This window comes from Amblyomma maculatum, chromosome 4, assembly GCF_055883805.1.
Source record: "Amblyomma maculatum isolate TAMU_Amacu chromosome 4, ASM5588380v1, whole genome shotgun sequence".
In the NCBI taxonomy this organism is placed as follows: Eukaryota; Metazoa; Arthropoda; class Arachnida; order Ixodida; family Ixodidae; genus Amblyomma; species Amblyomma maculatum.
Window position 1 is genome coordinate 9,944,185 of NC_139347.1, and position 18,443 is coordinate 9,962,627.

The 18,443-nt window shown below is 46.9% G+C and overlaps 1 protein-coding gene across 2 annotated transcripts in view; it reads right to left on the bottom strand.

The window, feature by feature from the left end:
- The window catches only part of LOC146190269 (epidermal retinol dehydrogenase 2-like), a 98,024-nt gene extending 80,604 nt beyond the window's left edge, over positions 1-17,420 (bottom strand). The window contains exon 1 of one of the 2 annotated variants that reach the window (XM_084600721.1): positions 16,801-17,416. In XM_084600721.1, coding sequence (XP_084456847.1) covers positions 16,801-17,271 — 471 coding nt within the window. In that variant the 5' untranslated portion in view covers positions 17,272-17,416. Of the gene's footprint in view, positions 1-16,800 lie in introns of both variants that reach the window. The other variant, XM_084600722.1, reaches the window with a different exon arrangement.
- Positions 17,421-18,443: the final 1,023 nt, after the last annotated feature.

Consider the following 18,443-nt stretch of genomic DNA (forward strand, 5'->3'; position numbering starts at 1 on the left):
TGCAGCAAGCGAACATGCTAGTAATGCTTCCCGAAATCGCGGGGTTGGGCTTGAGCATATGGGTACAGTAATACGGTCGCCAACATGTTTCAAACTGGACTGTAGTCAGCATTTACACTTTAGACGGTTGGCGATGTTCTAAGTCAGCAGGCTCAAGTGATCAGCAGCGGTGGCACAGTTTCCGCCCCTTTTACCTGCAATCTTATTGTGCACGGGCAGCTTTCGGGCAGCTTTGGGTAGATAGCCGTGGCTTCATCACCTTCATCACTTTTGTTTTCGTTGGACAGGGCGACACAACTACGAATATAGCAATATTGATAGTACGCAGCCAGCGTCAGTAATAAGCTCGAGCACTAAACTATAAGACGAAGTGCCGAAGATTATTCCAATTACGACAGTTCAGTGTGTCGCAGTGCAATTAATTGAGATGTTATGTCGGCGATATGTGCCTAATCACCGCGCCGAAGTTGAGCTAAAAGCGGAACATGGAAAGCATGGAACAGGCATCTACTATGGCAGGGAGTCTTGGCTGGCGGAGGAGTTGAAACTAAAAACGTCGCAACACCTTCGAGAGAAAACGCTTTGCATTTTGCGTTATAGAGGAACCCCGCATGGTACAGGGCCATCCACTTCTAGCTATAACACGGCCACTGCTTTCAAAACAACCATTGCACCCGACGCAGGCCCATATCGATGCAAAGCGATGCAAGCACAGAAGGACCCGGGCGTGTTGCTTCACATGACCTGCTACTAAGCTCTATTATTGCGTGGCCGGGACGGACGCAATAACGCTTTGAAAGCAGTGACCGTGTTATAGCTAGGAGTGGACGAGGCTGTATACATGCCACAGGCAGAATGGGAATCCGTTGTCAACTTGACCGCCGGTAGAAGCCGGGTGCTGCAACTACTGAACGCACAGTAATCTACGAAGTCGAGTTTTAACCTTTGTTATATGCATTGTTTCAAAGCAGCATCTGCGTGATGCAACTTCCTTGCCGCTTTGGTCTTCATAACATGTGATAACAAGAAAGTCTTGAATTTGCTTTATATCTAACAAGCATGCACGGCGCAGAATGGCTATTGGTCTCGACTCAAGAAAAGGACAAGAAGCGCGATGGGAGTCTTGTCTTTCTTTTCTTTTTTTCCGTGGCTTCGAATCGCAGCCAGCACAAGCGGCCTCCACGAATAAAAATAACACCCATTTTGCTCGGCCTGCTCAGCGCGAGACGCTGACAGTTATGGCTGTAATCGCAACCTTCCATGACCATAGGACAATGAATGGTGCATTACAGAAAGCGTTCTTGTCCCACGTACCTTCATGAGCCACAGAGTCCAAGTAATTCTGGTTCAAATTCTCAGCGACCATCATGTGCACGCGGGAGCTTCCGGTTACGATGATCTGCACTAACGCACTATAGCTTGAATTAGTGAAAAATGCAGACCACAAAAGAAGACGAGACACAGGCACTCGTCCTGTTGGAGCATGCGCCTCGTTTTATTGTGGTCTGCATTGTTCGGCGCAATGCTTTCACCAATTCAAGTGTACACCAACTAGCCCAAGAAGAACAGCTATTTATGAACTCTGTTTAAAGTCCCTCGTCTGACTGTTATCGTGATTATAAAGATTAATAATGCAGCGCGCCCATACCGCACCTCCACCACCACCACCAGGAAGGCTGCCGGTCCGTGCCCTCGGCAACCAGGAACGACTGGGACCGGCGCTGTCACTTTCCTCTGCGGCATGTGGTGCATTCAGCGTAAGCGAACCCACCGGCAAAGAAACACAGACAAACAAACAGGAGGCCGACCTGCAGCTGGCCCCGCTCGAGAACGTCGGCGCCGAAATCAGGGACGCGTGGTGAACGGCCTCAAACGCACGGCCTAGACGGCGACTGTGGCCGCGATCGTGGCGTCACATCGACCACCTGCCAATGCCGGCCTTCGAGAGCGAAAGCAGGCAATGGGAAGTGGTCGCCTTCCGCGTTACCCACACTGGTACCCGATCGCGTACGCGCGCATACTCGCTGCGACGTCAGCATCAGGGCACCAACGCAATTTTGTTACACTCAAAGGCTGCTGGCTTTTGGGCATTATGGCTGAACTGGCGTCCCTGTCCTCGATATTACATTGTTTTCAGAAAACTTATTTCACGTGTAACTTATTGCGGTATACACAATTGAACGGCAGACACGTTTCGTTAAACAGAAGATCCATAGATATACACGGCCCCAAGATTCGAACTAAAACAGAAAGCGAAAAAAAAAAAAGTGATGTAAATGTGCTTAGTAATTACAGATATGATGGCAGCTTAATACTAAATAGGTCCGAATCTGCCTGGCGATACAGTGTTGTTACCCGATTAGGCAAATATCAGGCAATGATAACTATCACGAAGACACTCCTAAGGGGGATAGTTTGGTCGTAAATAATTTAACTTTACGAAAGCGGCTAGAATTGAGCGCCCAAGGATCGCAGCAAACGTATTACGAAGTGAGGCTGAGAGTTCTCGGCCAAGAAATAGCGACGGATCTCATCAGCAACGCACCTCCGCAAGTGCAGAAACAACCATGGACCTCGGCTTCCACGGATATTTAGTGCTAATTGGGAAAATAATTTATTCGCAAAGGAAATGCGCGGAAGCTGTCTTACAGCCAGGCTAGGTGCTCTATTGCTGAGCTCTAAGGATCAAACCCGAGCCGAGGCGGGTGCTTTTCGGAGGATGCGGAAATCAAGGCGCCCTGTGAAGTGTGAGTACACGTTAAAGAACCCCAGGTGGTTGAAATCGACCGACGGAAATTTCCCCTACGGCGTCCCTCACAGCCTCACGTGGGTGTTGATGAAGATTTGGGTTGGAGTTCCGTTCCTTAGTGTTAACAGAGTGGTCGTATCAATGGTGTGGACGCATCATGTTTTAACGTTACAAATCAACACGAAAGGCAGACTTCGGCACTGTGCACAAGCGTACCATATAGTACACCCACAATGAATATGCTTGTAAAGGTCATGACAAAATACTGAGAATGCCAATAAGAAAAGGCAAGCCAAAGTGATTCCGATTTTAATAGATCTGAGGTGTTACTTCGCTGTCATTCAATTCTAAATGATATTTTGCATTTCATACGTACCGTGGACAGCGCAATATCTTGCTAACTAGTCGTCAGTTGTCATGTCGTTATAGTTAGCCCTTAACTCCAAAGGCTGAAGACGCCAGTATCACAAAACTTAAGAATAAATCAGGGGAAAACAAAAGGGAAGCATTGCGTAGTCCGAATTTACATTTACAACACTTAGTTTATCCAATCCGGTGTGTTTCCGCAAACATTTCCAGGCGATCTCATTGCCAGCTATAGAGCCACTAATACAAAACAGAAAAAGCAACAAGCATTACAGTAGCAGATTGCTTTTCCATCACCGAAGCGCGTTCTAGTTGATGATTCATACTTGTAAAGAAGCCTCCGCACCGCTCTATCAGCTGCCACGAATTCCAGCCCCTAAAGGCACTATACGTACGTTTTATAAAGGTTTGAAACGACCCCTCAAGAAAAAAAAAAAAAAAAAAAAAGTAATGTGGGCGCTTGAGCTCCGCCTTTAAGGGCATGACGCGATAGCGTAGGCTACCAGTGCACATATAAACCCCTCTCTAATCAAGCCGTATGAATGTGTCTGCGTAACCAACGTGAATTCAAATCTCCTGGCAGGCTCATTCTGATGTCAGCTTCCCAGTTCACGCAACCCTACGTCCAGTCAGTGCTCGGCAATGTTAGCTGCCAGCTACCGCCTGCCAGCGCAATGCTCGCAATTTTTCGTTCACAACGCCGACACCGAATTTTTTGTGAACGGGGACCTTCAATGCTATCGCGTTAAAGCTCGCACGCCGCTCGTAACTCGAGGCTTTCGTCAGTCGGCGAAGCGTAGCAAGAGGCGCTGACGATAGTGACGAGACACGCATGCAGACCGTAGTATCTTGCACAGAGGGTTATCAGCTCAAAGCAGCTATCTACGCGGCAAAAAAACATGCCCTGAGGCCCAGTGTCAGGGCAACAAAGTGTGACGCACTCAAGATTTGCGGTAATCTGAGAAAGGAGGCCACGTGCCCGCAACATATAAGCAAAATGAGCTCCACTTCACATGAAGTGTGAAATTTTGTGCAAACTGCACGGCTCCACTGGCCATAATGACAACGCCCACTGATGAGCTCCAGTAGCACGTACAGTATTCGCAAAATCCACCAGGCTTCCGTCACGATCATAACAGAATGACGCCTAAAGTGGTCTGTAGGCACGAACGAACGCACAGAAGGAGGCTAGAATAGTCAGAGCCGGTTGCATCACGCACGTATAGTCATGGTTACTTCCCGAATATAAAATAAAGCTCTCAAAGTTCGAAATCCATGAGTGTGTTTTCAACCTTTTAAAAGTTAGCGTGTACGTTACCAACGCTGGCTGGCATGTGAAAGAATCCTCGAAGGAAAAAAAAAAGCGAAAAATATAACTGGAAGCCTGTGCGCTTAAACTGAAAACAGAGAGAGAGAGAGAAAGAACGAGAATGTGTACGGGGTTACCGGGATGAAGCAAAACGAATGTGTGCGAAGGCCCATGCGCGTGCCCACGTGGCAAGGACGGCTACGAAAGCAAGGACGCGGATGGCGTGGCGCCGGTGGCACAAAACGATTGTGTATGCGGCGACTACGAATTTTATACACCCAGGTGCAAGGCGAACACCTGCTTACAAACACCAAGTCACCGTATCCTAAATACTTACACCGTGTTTCATTGGCAACATATTCCTCATTAGTTATAGTTGTCGACAATTGCTATAAAACAACGAATTTCGCTGAAGTGTGCTGCTCGGTTCTACGGCATAGTTTTCTACCCTGGAGTGTGTGCAAGTGGCGTGTAAGACTTAACCAAATGAGTTCGGCCACGTGGACCTACAGGGACGGAGCTCACCTTTGCACTTCATTCAGGCCAGGATTTTATAACGGAAAAGCGTCCTCTTCAATGAAGAGCCCGACGCCGTTGTGGATGCGTATCGGGAAACTCAGGATTGGCCCGCACGCATTGAAAGAGGTGAGTTCAGTTAAATTGTGACTATCAGTTCGCACATAACTCAAATGTCATTACGACTGTAAGAGTGCAAGTAAATTAATTGTATTGAAAATGAAATTGGGTTAATCATATGATAATCTAGCCTTTGACCATTGAGTCGCGAGTCAGACAGACTACCCGTAGGTCATCGAGGCAGCTAGTTTGACTTAGTTAAAGAGAGCCCTTGTGTGTCTGTGTAAAGAAAAAAAAAAAGACATATAAACTGCATGTCTCCGTATCTTCCTTGTGATGTGCAAACGAGGCTAACGCTATCGCAGCATCCCTTAAGTCTAAGATTAAGTGTCCTACGGAGTTTCTTTCTTTTTTTTTCGGTGAGTCTTGAGGCGATTTCTTGAAGAGGATTAGCTCGCAAGGAGATTCCCAACCCTTGACAAAGTGCCAGTCTCGGCTGTGGTATCCAAGTAGCGTCGACCGACGTCGTGGATAATGGACCTGCTAACGCGACCGCGGAGGGACTGGCAGATGAAAGAGGGTTCATCACAGCCAAATTGGACTAACCGCGGTGTCTCGAAAATCGGTCCACGGCATTGGCTGAAGGTCATCCTTTGACGGTGATCCGCTGAATTTTTTCTGCCTTAGGCACGTCATGAAAGTGGAATAAAACGTGGTTTCAAGCAATCATCGCTATCTTCTTTTGATTATTATTATTATTATTATTATTATTATTATTATTATTATTATTATTATTATTATTATTATTATTATTATTATTATTATTATTATTATTATTATTATTATTATTATTATTGAGTTACTCTTTCTTGTGTTGTGGCCAGTCTGCTGTCAGGTTGGGATGCGCATCCCAGCGACTACTCCGCTCCTTCAGTTTGTGAAGCAAAAACAAAAACGAACAAGGTAAAGAAATAAAATAATGGAGTTAAAAGGAGGTAGCGCTGTGAGTCTAAAACTGGCTAAAAGGGGAGCTCAACAACAAACCTGCAGAAGCTGATCAAGTCTGCGATATGCTGATACGATAATGATCAATGTTCTCCATCAGCCTGCTGATGACGCACGTGCACCAAAGTGCGACGTATGGGCAAGAAACGAAGAAAATAACCAAACGTGAAGGGAAGACAAACCAGACTTACTGAGGCGCTGTTTCAGCCGCGTTGCAAGCGATAAGAATACAGACCACGCCGGACAACAGCGCCTGGTTTTCTCTGGCGTTGCATCCGCGAAGAGAAAGTGCTAGGCGCATGAAACACTGTCGCCTGCGCGCCTTCAGCGAAAAAAGAAACGGTAACAAATATGCAAGCAGTAGGCTCGAAGGGAGCAACAGCTTGAGCCGCAAAAGTAAACTGAGAAAGTGGTCGGGTTAGCGGCGACTGTTTCTTGCCAGGATATGGCGCGGCAGCGAAAGTTTGCGGAAGAGGCAGCGCTGCTCTCGAAGCCGGTTACACAAGGAGGTGCGAAGGTCAACGACCCGGCACTCACCAGCTGCCCCCACATGCAGCTCTGTACGCAGCGGTGCCATGCATTTCAATGTGCAGCTCACATTCGTTCTTGTCTGCTTTTTTTTTTCTTTTTTCGAGAAGTTTGCCATCAGGCATAGTTTGCTACGCCATCAGGAGAGAAAAAACTGACGTTTTTATAAAGATGGAAATATAGGACGTTAAAATCCGCGGCTCGCATTTGACTAGTCAACGTTGCTATTGCTTGATACATGCATACATATATATACATATATATACATATATACACTACATTTTGTCAGTGGTACAAGGAATGGCAAATGAGTGTTAATTTCTCTAAAACTGCTTCAATGACTTTTATTAGACGGACATTTCCACTTCTCACGTACACTTTTCACGGCCAGGATTTAGAAAAATGGTTGGTTTTGGTGTTCAACATCCCAAAGCGACTCAGGCTGAGAAACGCCGATTTAGAAGGAGTGACAGAATTTAAATACCTCTGTCTTAATTTTTCTCATGATGTGTCATGGTCAAAACGCATTGATATCATATGCAAGAAAGCTTCTAGATGAATCGGGTACCTACATCGTACATTTCGCAAGGCACCAAAGGATACCAAACTGCTCACATATAAAACAATTATCCGCTCAATTGTATCGTTTAGAACCCTAAAACGAAATCCGATATTAACAGATCAAACGAAATCCGTACATTTTATCTTGCCCGGGGTGTACGAGTGCGCGAATGGAAAATATTGGCCGACAGGTCGCGTAATCTGACGCGTGTAGCGAGTATAGCGCAGCTCAGCCACCGGTCCGTCTACCCCGTCTCCCAGACGGAAGGCGCGCTGCCACGGTGACCGCTCTCGTTCTTAAGCGTCGACAAGCAGCCCTACGCCCGGGATAGCCGGCAGGAAAAAGATATGGGGTGCCTCTAGTCCGCGTCGGCCCGCTTTCCGCTTCCTCGAGACCGCCCACCACCAGCGCCCTTTCGATGGAAGAAAGTAAACAAAAACGAACCCGTTCTCCCGCAAACTATTCTGGGAAGCGCGGCCTTACGTGAGGCCGCAGCGCACAGCTTGTGTAGCCGCTATTGGAGACACAGGCTGTGGCAATTATTTGGCGGCGGACGCAGTGCATGCGAATCAAGTGGGTTCGTCACCAAGAACGGTGCTCCGGGGACAGCCGGCTATAAATCCAGCACGCGAAATACGGTCGGCCAATGTCCTTCTGTCAATGTTTTCTGTTCTGCATGTCCGCGTTTTTTCTTTCCTTTTCTTATTCACGCGCAGTTTGATCTTTGAAAATGCTTGGACAGGTGAGCTTGTTCCGAAGAAAAACCAGGTTGAAGAAACAGGTGTGTCATGTTCACATTGCTCTTCCGTTGTCCTCCCGCAGTGAGCTTTTTTTCTTTTTCTACAGTCATGTGCGTTCAGAATTCCAGAAGCTTTTCATGGACGCGTTGTGTTCTTTTTTTGTACTGTTGTTCACCATTTGGAACAATATGCGTCGTGGAAGAAGTAGTTTCCCTAGCTTTCTCCACGTTTGGCAGCTCTTAAAGCAACAGCTGATTTGACATCGGCCTCTACACAATGAAGTTGTTGCGAGCCCTGCAGGAAGTTGTTGCGAGCATCAGCCGACCGGCTTGCTTGTTCAGCGCCATCAGAACAACACCGTGCGGACGCCTTGATTAGGCACGCTGGTCTCTGTACCTGTATTAAATGTTCAGTTCGATTGCCTCCACAGGCGCGTTTGGTCTGTCCTTGTTTCGCTATGCAGGCGAGAGCAATCAACGTCAATCTCCGGTCCGTAACTATAAAGTGGGAGGGGGAGGCACATCACATTCATATTTCTTCCTTGCTAACGCCGAAAAAGAGGGCTTGAAACATCACCGTGTATTCACGCGTTCTCCAACGACTTTGCGCTCCGACGAGGCACTCATATTAGCAGCTGCTCTGACAGTGGCAAGCTCGTGTCTCTGCCACGCGTACTCGTCATATCGGTTACTTGAAGATTACAACGTGAATCTATCTCGCTAAAAGCGATTACATGAAGAACACCCACAGATGAATGGAAGCTCAAGCCACGGCAGCTCAATCGTGCGCCCATAAAACATGATGCTGGGCTAGTTGCAATGGTGAATCCTACTCGGTAAGCAGACAGCAAAAACAAAGATAAGCACAAAAGAGAACACGACACAAAAGAACGCTTTTGCGTTCTTTTGTGTCGTGTTCTGTTCTGTGGTTTTCTTTCCTGCGCTGTCTTCTTACCGAGTCAATCGTGAGCATTCGAAGGATCCGCATATACGTATACACACAAGTCCCAATACTGTTCTCAAATAGTAAAGAATAGTATAAAAGGCCGAAGGGCGTAAATACCAACTAATATTGTACCGTGACAATTGCGCGCTCGTAAAAATGAGGAGGCCATTCGACAAGCGCCACCCGACACTCCCGGCTCCTTCGCGCTGCCTTGGAGACCGATTCATTGGACGGTAGCCAATACAGTCTTCCTTTCGTTCTTAATGGATGTTTTTTCCTTAGCTGATTGCACACCTAGACGGTAATCATCGACGTAGCCGTATTAACCGATGTTTTGTCATTTGTTTTCTTTTTTCAAGGAGAAACGAATCCTTCTCATACGAAGCCTTCGAACTAAGCGTGTCGAAGGGATCATTCCGACAGCCGAAGCGTTCAGTGTTCAAACTGAGCTAACGACAAGATAACGTATTCAAGGTTGCCTTTTCCTGGAGCGACGGCAGGTCAGGACATTGCCTTCAACGACATTGCCTCAACTTGATTTCTACTCACTATATACCCGTGTGCCTCCTGTTTGTTTCAAAGTAACTATTGAGCTCGCCAAGCTTATCCCGCATATAAAGAACTTTCTGTCTTCCAAACAGATGAAAGGATGCGTGGAAACTCTTTGATTCCCGTATACTACATTTTTCCAAGAGGCACTGTCTGTCTGCGCTTTATGGCAATTTAATTTATTTTTTCTTGCGAAGCGAACGAATTCTGTGTGTCCACGGACTTCTGAATTACGGCTACCATGGTGAGTAACCGTTTCTGCGTGCTTGACACAACGGTAGTAGTAGAAGTATAAAACATTTATGTAATATAATAAAAATAATTGGTTCACGCAGGAAGGGAAAGGTGCAGTATCTGTCACGTTTGTTTCTGTGGACACAAGAACCGCGCCGTAAGGGAAAGGAGGAAGGTGAGAAAGAAAGAGGAACCGTAGTGGAGGGCTACGGAGCAATTTCGACCACCTGGAAATCTTTAACGTGCACTGGCATCGCACAGCACACGGACGCCTCTTCATTTAGCCTCCATCGAAACGCAACCGCCGCGGTCAGGATCGAATCCGGGTACTCCGACACAGTGGTGGTGCCACTGCACTACCGCGGCGGGGCCATTTATTTGGAAAAATGGGGGTTATTGGTTAAGGGCGGGGTTGGTCGGTTCCTCAGTCCGTGGGACTCTGGGATGACGGTGGATACCAAAGAAAAAATGGCCCTACCGCTGACGTTTTGATCTTATGTGACTCGGGAATCTTCGCTGTGGCCTGCGCACAGCATTCAGTCAAAGCTGAACCCGCACCCGCCAATGAAAAAAGTACGACACGCGCGTTTCAAAAGCTTTATAGAGTTTAAATTGGCCGTAGAGAATGACTGAAATCACGTTCTGAGGACTTTTTTTTTTTTTTTTCGAAAACGAAAGAATGACTGGCGACCCCTTAATTCTTAGAAAGCATTCAGGATGGCTTCTCAAAAAAAAAAAAAAAAAAGAAAAAAAAAAAGAAAAGGAGCACGGATGTTACAGCACGCTGCTTGTAATTAAGTGAAACTGTTTTCCTTTCGAATACAACAATAGACAATCGGCTATCATGCAATGCCTCCGAGTGCCTACGTGGCAGCGTCCACGCGCTTAGGATAAGAACAATGCCGAGGTCAATGGCAAGGAGACTGAGAAAGTTCGTTTTTTTATTAACTATTTCTAGTGTCGAGCTCAACCTTTCCTCCAAGTATTTAGCCCGAGATAACGTATCCAATGACACATAGCGTGCGAACGCAAGGGCAAACGATAAGTACAGGTTAAGATTCCGAGCTGATAAGGTTCTCATTGTTGTGCGGTTTGTACAAGGTCAGTTCTTATGTGTGCCCGGAATGCCGGGAGGGATGATTAGTTTTTCCGACCAGTATTTCCTGACCTTCCCCTTTAGTGGATAGCCGAAATCGAAGTGCGGCCTCCCGCAGCAGATCTTCTGCGACATCTCTCAAGGCACGTACCTCTTTTGAAATGCAACTGTATCAGCGCATGAAGAGGATAAGTAGCAGCCTTTTCTATAGCACGGTTTGCAATTACGTGGAGGACTTTAACAGCTGTAAAAAAATGTTGAGCTGGGTTCACAAAGGCCCTCCAAATCCTTGAATGCCCTTGCTTTAAAATAAAAGAAATTTCGAAAGCCTTTACACTCCTTACATTTTGATACATTGTTCAAATCACTTGAAAATTCCTTGTAAAAAGACAGCTGCTTTAATTCTCAAACGGAAGGCTTAATGGCTAGTTTTGCCCCTTAGAGGGAACAGTCGAAGACAGGTAGAGGATATGGACAAGACTGTGAGCGCTGCAGCCCGACGTTCGACCTCAGGGAGAAATTCTCTTTAAAAGCTGTCTTGAATACGGTTTGCAATTTACACAGGGTTCGGGATATGAGAAAAACATGATTTCATGTGCGGACTGCCCTAAATGAAATTATAGCTGCAGGTGTGCTGAACCAATCCTCGTTTCTGTAGAGGTGTTGCTATCTTTCCCAGGATTTTTTGCTGATACAAATGACATGTCTTTTGGGGGAATGTATCATCTCATTCATACTACACAGTGAAAAGTAAAATTCATCTGCTTTGCATTATGCGCAGTGAATAAACGTCAGACACGTACACCCTACATTGCATCAACGCCTCTCAAGGCTGTAAATCGTTTTCCGCCCATAGTTATTCGCTTTCAAAAAATACAACAATAAGCAGTTTCCGAGCAGAACCCTCTGCCCCCAGTTCTTTCACCCTCCTTGATTGATGTGCCTCAGCCGTTTGGTGTCACGCATTTTGTTACGAAGCCACTTCTCACAATGTATTTTTTTTTATCATTCCGCATTGTTGTAAATATTGTATAACAGATTGAGCTTGTTGTGCTTGCCAATGTCATGATTTCTGGCCCTTATGTATCCCCTTCTCCCGCTTGGACATGTGACAGGTCCGCCGTATTTAATAAATAAACCCCGCAGTGCGGTTAATACTTCCTGGCGCGCATTTTCGGGAGGACACATTTCAGCGCATGCAGCTAGCACAGAACCGGATAATTGGAGAAATATGGGAGAGGCCTTCGCCCTGCAGTGGGTATAGTCACGCTGATGATGATGACATTCCAGCAGCTACTGCAACCTCCGTATAGTCCTCCGCCCCCACCCCTGCTAACAGGTATCTCACAGTTGTGGATGATTATTGGGGTCTAGAGCCCACCACGGCGGGGATATGCTATGCAGACACCGCTTCTGTGATATGGAAGCTAAATAGCCGCTGGAGTTCCGGCCGATGTGGTGGTGATGATTTCTACATGTGGAGATGTTGCGAAATCGGTTATCATTTTTCCCCATGTGAGACAAGACTGAATGCTTTTTCCGTACTGACTCGTGTGTTCTATACGATCGTTGCTTGATCGTTCGAACACCCTATTCTGTCGTCCCAGCTTTGGTAGCAACGCAGCATCTTCATGAAGCACTGAGCTGTTGATAGTTTGCGGGGTTTCCTCAACGGTCTGGAGAGTGAAGATAAGCGAAAAAAAGTTAGATTAATTTTGCTATATCAAATTGCACGGATCACTGAACACTCGAAAAAAAAAAAAAGCAAGTATATTGTTGCTGCCACCAAGAAATCATGAAATGAACAGTGTTCACGAGCATCGAGGAGTTTCGGCCCCATTACCCGTGTGCTTCTCATTGACACATTGTAATGCTCAGTTTCTAACTCCTAGAGTCGCACTGTCAACGCATTTCTGTGCTTTGTAAGCGTCCGTTGCAGAGAATCGCGATAGTTACGGCTAGCTTCGAGTGACCGCAGCTGCACAAAACAAGCACAGCACTTGACTAAGTTGTGAAATATATTGATATTATGTAGCAGACGTTTTGCAGAAAATTGAAAGCATTTTCTTTGCGCTTTCCAGTGCATTGTTGCTGTTTTTCACGGTTGTCATTCAGCTTCATTCGATTCAATATGAATAGCACTATGAAGTGGGTATATAAACTTTCACTGCTGTATTTTACGTTTTGTCTGTATGCAATGCGCAAAGTGACTAAATGACTATAACTATAACGTTTCTGGTGTAAGCCGAAGGCCGTCCAGTTCTCGATTGCGGTGTTTTTCATATCTACAGCTAGCTGAAAGCGCAATTCGAATTGGACAGTTCCTTTAAGCTCGCGGATCCCTTCGATCAGCTGCCGCTTTCAATTCTAATACATCATTCATGTGCTTTTTAACAGAAATGTTCATTCATCTATCTTTTATTGTTTTAGTACCGCGCAGCATTTCCTACGCCGCGGGCAAGCTAATGCAAATGATAATGAAGCAGCACCCAATAAAAAACTTTTGCTCGGGCACTTCGCAAAAAAAAAAAAAAAAAAAAAAACTAAGTTTTTTTGCAGCGCTTGCGTTTTAGCGATGCTATGCGCATATTTATAATTTAACCCGAGCCTCGAATGCAGCTAACTGCAGTGTCGTTCTCTGATATCTATGGATGACTAACTCATATAAAAATGAGTGAGTCATCCTTGCTATCTAGAGGAACTGAAACAAATGGCTATTTTAAAGCGTAGCTGTATAATCGTTAATGCTTGAAAAAGTGCAGAAAGTTGGGCAGTGCCCTGGAGATTTGAAATAGTTTAAAAGTCATTGGAAGTTAGTTATCCTAGGCCCGCTTTCATCAGTCCTTAGAAAGTGGAAAGGGCAGGCTCTTCACCTGTTCCCCCGAACATGATTGATTGATTGAAAAGCGTTCTTAATTGTAACCCTTGATGTGCTCGAGACCACTGCGAGGACGTGTGACCCCATCGCTATCGCGGCGGCCACGGCTGGTTCCGATTGGGTCACAACCGAACAGCTTGCTGCTCGGGCCATTCGCTACAAATTCTGCCAGCTTTGACCAGAGCTGAGTGGACATCTAGAGTTTTATTGGGACTACAAGACAGGCACAGATACGCGTTGCTTTTTTTTTTTTTTCTTCGGTTGAGTAATACCGTCCTCTATTCCGAAGATTGATCTTATATGCGCTCTTTCTTGCGTTAGTAAGCCCCGTTGTTGTGATGCTCATTTTTAGTGCCGCCACTATACTCTGTTTCATACATCAAGTGCAACACTGCCAAAGCTAGAGCTCTTGTTTGCGTCCTCCGCATCCGCGATGAAAAATAGTGTCTGCTCTTGAAGACAGGAAATAATAGTTGCTTTGTCTGCAAGCTTAATACATCTTACATTTGTCATCAAAGCCATAAAGAGCGCCTTTTTTAGGGAGAAAGATCATAATCAGTGAATTGGTATGATTTTTTTTTTTTCGTTTTAGTTCGTGTCGCGTTTTCGCTGCCTCGCAACCCTGCCAGCGATGCCCTCCGCGCTGCGCAACGCAGGGACCTCGACTGTCTCTTCGGAGCGGAGTTTTTCTATAAGATCCGCACTACGAAGATGTCCAGACATACGAAGGAACTTATTGTAAACGTGTATGCTCAGAATTGAGCCCGTTTCCGCAGAAGCTACTCGGCCACAAAACGAGCGCGTATTGATGCGCCTCCCTTTTTTTTTTTTATCTTTTTTTTTTTTTTTCATGCGGACTACTTGCGTAGCTTTCGCTGCGTTGCCCCTGATGTATGAAGTGGAGTATAGTGATGTGTAAAATCGTCTAGGAGAACGCAAACTGCTAAGAGACGTGAAACTGAGCTCACGCCAACGGCTTCCGATGCAGGTTACATTTTAGCAGGAAAGTGCGCCGGAGACTGTATGGCGCATTTTTGGTAGTCCGTACTTCATTTGACAGGCTTTGTGTGCACCAGAGATTAACAGGCCGAAGTTCTTCGCCGACACTGCTGGAAATGCTCAGCAACTGACGAACGTGTTTACGGGATCTAACACGGAGAAAAGCGACGTGTTCCCGTGCCGCTTCCTGTGTTCACGAGTGTGGTGAGGGGTCCTGTGTGTTCTGAGGAACGGAAGCAAGTTGGCGCCGTGTTTACGGATCTCGGCGATTTTAGCATTATTCGGCGTGAAATGAAGATTTTGTTCGTGGAAAATGGTGCCCACAGCTGCCCAGTGCGATGGCGTCGTTCGACATATTTTTTAAAAGATCTATACATACATACATGTTTTATGTGCACGCGACAGAAAGCATGACTACGGCTCAAATTTCAAGGTATCAAACATCCGTTACGCCATTTCAAGGAAGGCCTAAAATGTTTTGTGAATAAGCATGCCAGCGCTCGCCTGAGGTGTTGGGAACGTCTAGAATGAGTTTACCTTATTCCGATACGATAACAGAAAGAGAAAAATAAAAAAAAAATAAATGGCGCGGCTGAGCGAAATAGAGATGCTGACCACTTTGTCATTTTTTTATTTTTTTTTTTTTTTTCACTGTTGGGAACCATCGAAGACAGACCCCTACTACCAGGAAATACACTCTTCTTGGTTCCGACCTCAACTCCGCAACTACCTACAGATACTTAGGAATTACCTTTTCCGCCGATCTTTCATGGACCGATCATATAACTGCACTAACAAATGAAGTTAACCATGTCCTCGGCTACTTACGCCGCAACATTCGATTAGCCCCTCCCTATGTAAAATTATTAACATACTGCACCTTCGTTCGACCTAAGCTTGAATACGCAGACCCCTACCAAGCTAATCACATTAACTTGCTGGAACCTGTTCAGAACCGTGCGGCGCGTTTTATTTTTTCCGATTACTCATACATGTCCAATGCTACCAAACTCTAAGGAAAAGCTAACCTCCCCAACCTTATTCACCGTCGCAAAGTCGCCCGCCTCTCCCTCTTCCATAAATTCTATTATGAATCCCCTCGAAACTCTGCCATCCTACCAGCACACGGCCACTCCTCTCGCCTCAGCCATGGCAAGATGGTATACCCACCTTCAGCCCGATCCTCAGCCCATCTTTCCTCGTTTTTTGTACAAACACCAAAGGACTGGAATGACCTTCCTGCTACCGCTGATAGTCATTGCAATCACATCCACTTCAATCACTTCATTGAAAAACTCATCTGCATCACCTAAGGCCCACCCCTCATGTAAAACCCCTTCACAGGGGCATTTGAGGTACGGAAAATACATTAAAAAAAAAAAAAAAAAAAAAAAAAAAAACAGGCTATCTGCTTACTAAATGCTGGTTCCAGTTCCAGAAAATATATGTAACACTCTCCGGCGGGGCAAGAGGTCCCAGACTTCTAAATTCTATTGCTTCTTCTCAATGGCTGCCACCCAGTATAATTCTCAACGCATTTCTGCTAGCACATGCCCACACGCATCCTTATAAAGTAAAATTATCCAAGTGTATACAAAGTGTTTAAACAAATCAGCAAAATTGATTTACACGCGGGACCACTATGGGACTGACCCTTGCGGTCGTCTGTTCGGACATGTTACGTTCGACCCCAGCGCCATAAAGCAGGGAATCTAGAGCATGTATTAGCGCAAACTATACATACATGCCTGGTGTTACAGAGCATGAAAAAAAAAAATAAAATAAAATAACCGCATACGCAGAGATATGTGAAGCGCGCGCATCAACTGCTAGTTTGTGCTGCGTACACCTGTACACCTTGATGGCTGAAAGCATCAGAAAGCAGACACATCGGACGAACAATTGCAAATTGCATGCGCCGCGGCATCCATTGACCTCGTGCTTCCGGCGCCAAAGCAAGCATCGTGCTGCAGAATAGGCTCCAAGCACACCTGAACATGGAGCGACTACGCACTAAGCTTGAAAAGGCTAAGTGCTCCTGAAATGAACGAACAGAAGATGTAATTTCATTTGTGTTACTGTCACGAGCAAAAACTGCTCTTGTTCTATTTCATGATGCAAACCGATATTCGCTGCACCACCATATATGCCCACGAATCTTCGCAGATAGGGCTGCTTTCACACCGTGGAAGTTTGTTGGACCGAAGTGCGTCGACTGCACATGTACCAGCACGTGCCCGCACACACACATCACCAATACTCACCCAGTAGTGCGCCAGAGTGTTTATCTGGAAGGTTCTGACGATCATCTCGTCCGGCAGGTCGAGCAGCCGCTTGCCAGTCACCACTCCGGCGTTGTTGACCACGACGTCCACGCGGCCGACTTCGTCGCGTACGCGTGCCGCTGTCTCGTACACGGTCTTGCTGTCGCCCACGTTGCACACGTACGGCCAGGCCTTGCCGCCGGCCTCGCGGATCAGGCGCGCCGTTTCCTCGTTGCCCGTGCGGTCAATGTCCCAGAGCACCAGGCGTGCGCCTCGTTCCGCGAAGCGTAGTGACAGCAGCCGCCCGATGCCGCTACCCGCGCCCGTCACCAGCACAGTGTCGCCTGCAACGCTCTTGCGTGCAAGGTACTTGCGCGGCACCAACTTGATCACGATCGACTCGACGATGTAGTACAGCATGAGAAGCAGGTTTTGCACCATGTGCCACACTTTGTTGCCCGTCCCATCCATATTCGTAGTCTCGAGACGCTCGCTCTTGTAGAGTGGGACCAAGTGCGGTGCTTGTCAATGTGAGCGCGGTGACCAGCCTTCTCGCCTCCCGGTCTCAAGCGGGACTGCCGCTCCAACAGCGCTGTGACGCGATGAACTTGGCCCGCCGCCTGTTGCGCTTCGCAGCACGTCCCTCCCCCACGCTTGCTTTCTCTTTCCACTACGTCACGATAGGTCCCGTACGAAAGGGGCTACTTTCTCTCTCTATCTCCTCCGAACGTGCGGGAGTCGACAAGTGACTGTTTCCTACCCCTTCCCTCTCTCATTGTTCTCTTTCCTGCCCAAACGTTCGCTCAGGCATGCTTCAGCTACTTCTACGCTGCTGCCTATTCCACTCTCTTCGCTGGCCAAACCGACGGTTGTTCACTCGTACAGCCCGTGGTTGTCTCCCAGCAACTGGCTCTTTGATGCGCGTTTCCCTGTCCCTCTCCCTCCTCCTGATAATCTCATTTTCCGCTGTTGTTAAACGCTCTCCTCCTACTTGCCTCTTTGGAGTGCGCGTATTCTGTCCTACGTCGGCCACCGCCGCTCCCTCCCCGTCCGTCGTTATCTGCCATGTTAACTCCTCCTTTCCCAGCCCACACTTTCACCTGCGTTCCGTCGACGGCGCGTCCGACATTCCGACCTCTCAAGCCTTACAGCAATTCAGTCCGCCTCGCGGAGCAAGAGCAAAGTTCGACAAGGCCGATCTGTGGAAGTAACAGTTCCAACTTCCAAGGCAGAAGCGTTTTCGACTGCTGGTGTAATCAAAGCTTCGCCTTGATACTTGAATTCCCCAGAGAAGAAAATTAGTACTCGCCGCGGTGGCTCAGTAGTTAAGACGCTCGGCTACTGAACCCCGGTACCCGTGTTTGAACCGGACCGCGGCGGCCACTTTTCGATGGAATTCCCAGAGGTCGAAATTATTCCGGAGGTCTCCACCACAGTAGAGATAGGCAAAGCGGCTCAGCTCACTGAAGGGAGCCGACTCATTTGAACAGCTCATCAGGAGCCAGCAGTGATTCTGTTGGAGAGAAAGAGAAATAGAAAGCCGTCTCTGTCTCCCTTTCTCTGTCGTTCACTGATCCGAGCCCGTCCGACGTTTGTGGTCGGCACCTATGCTTTACAGATGTATTCTAATAAAAGGTCATTAC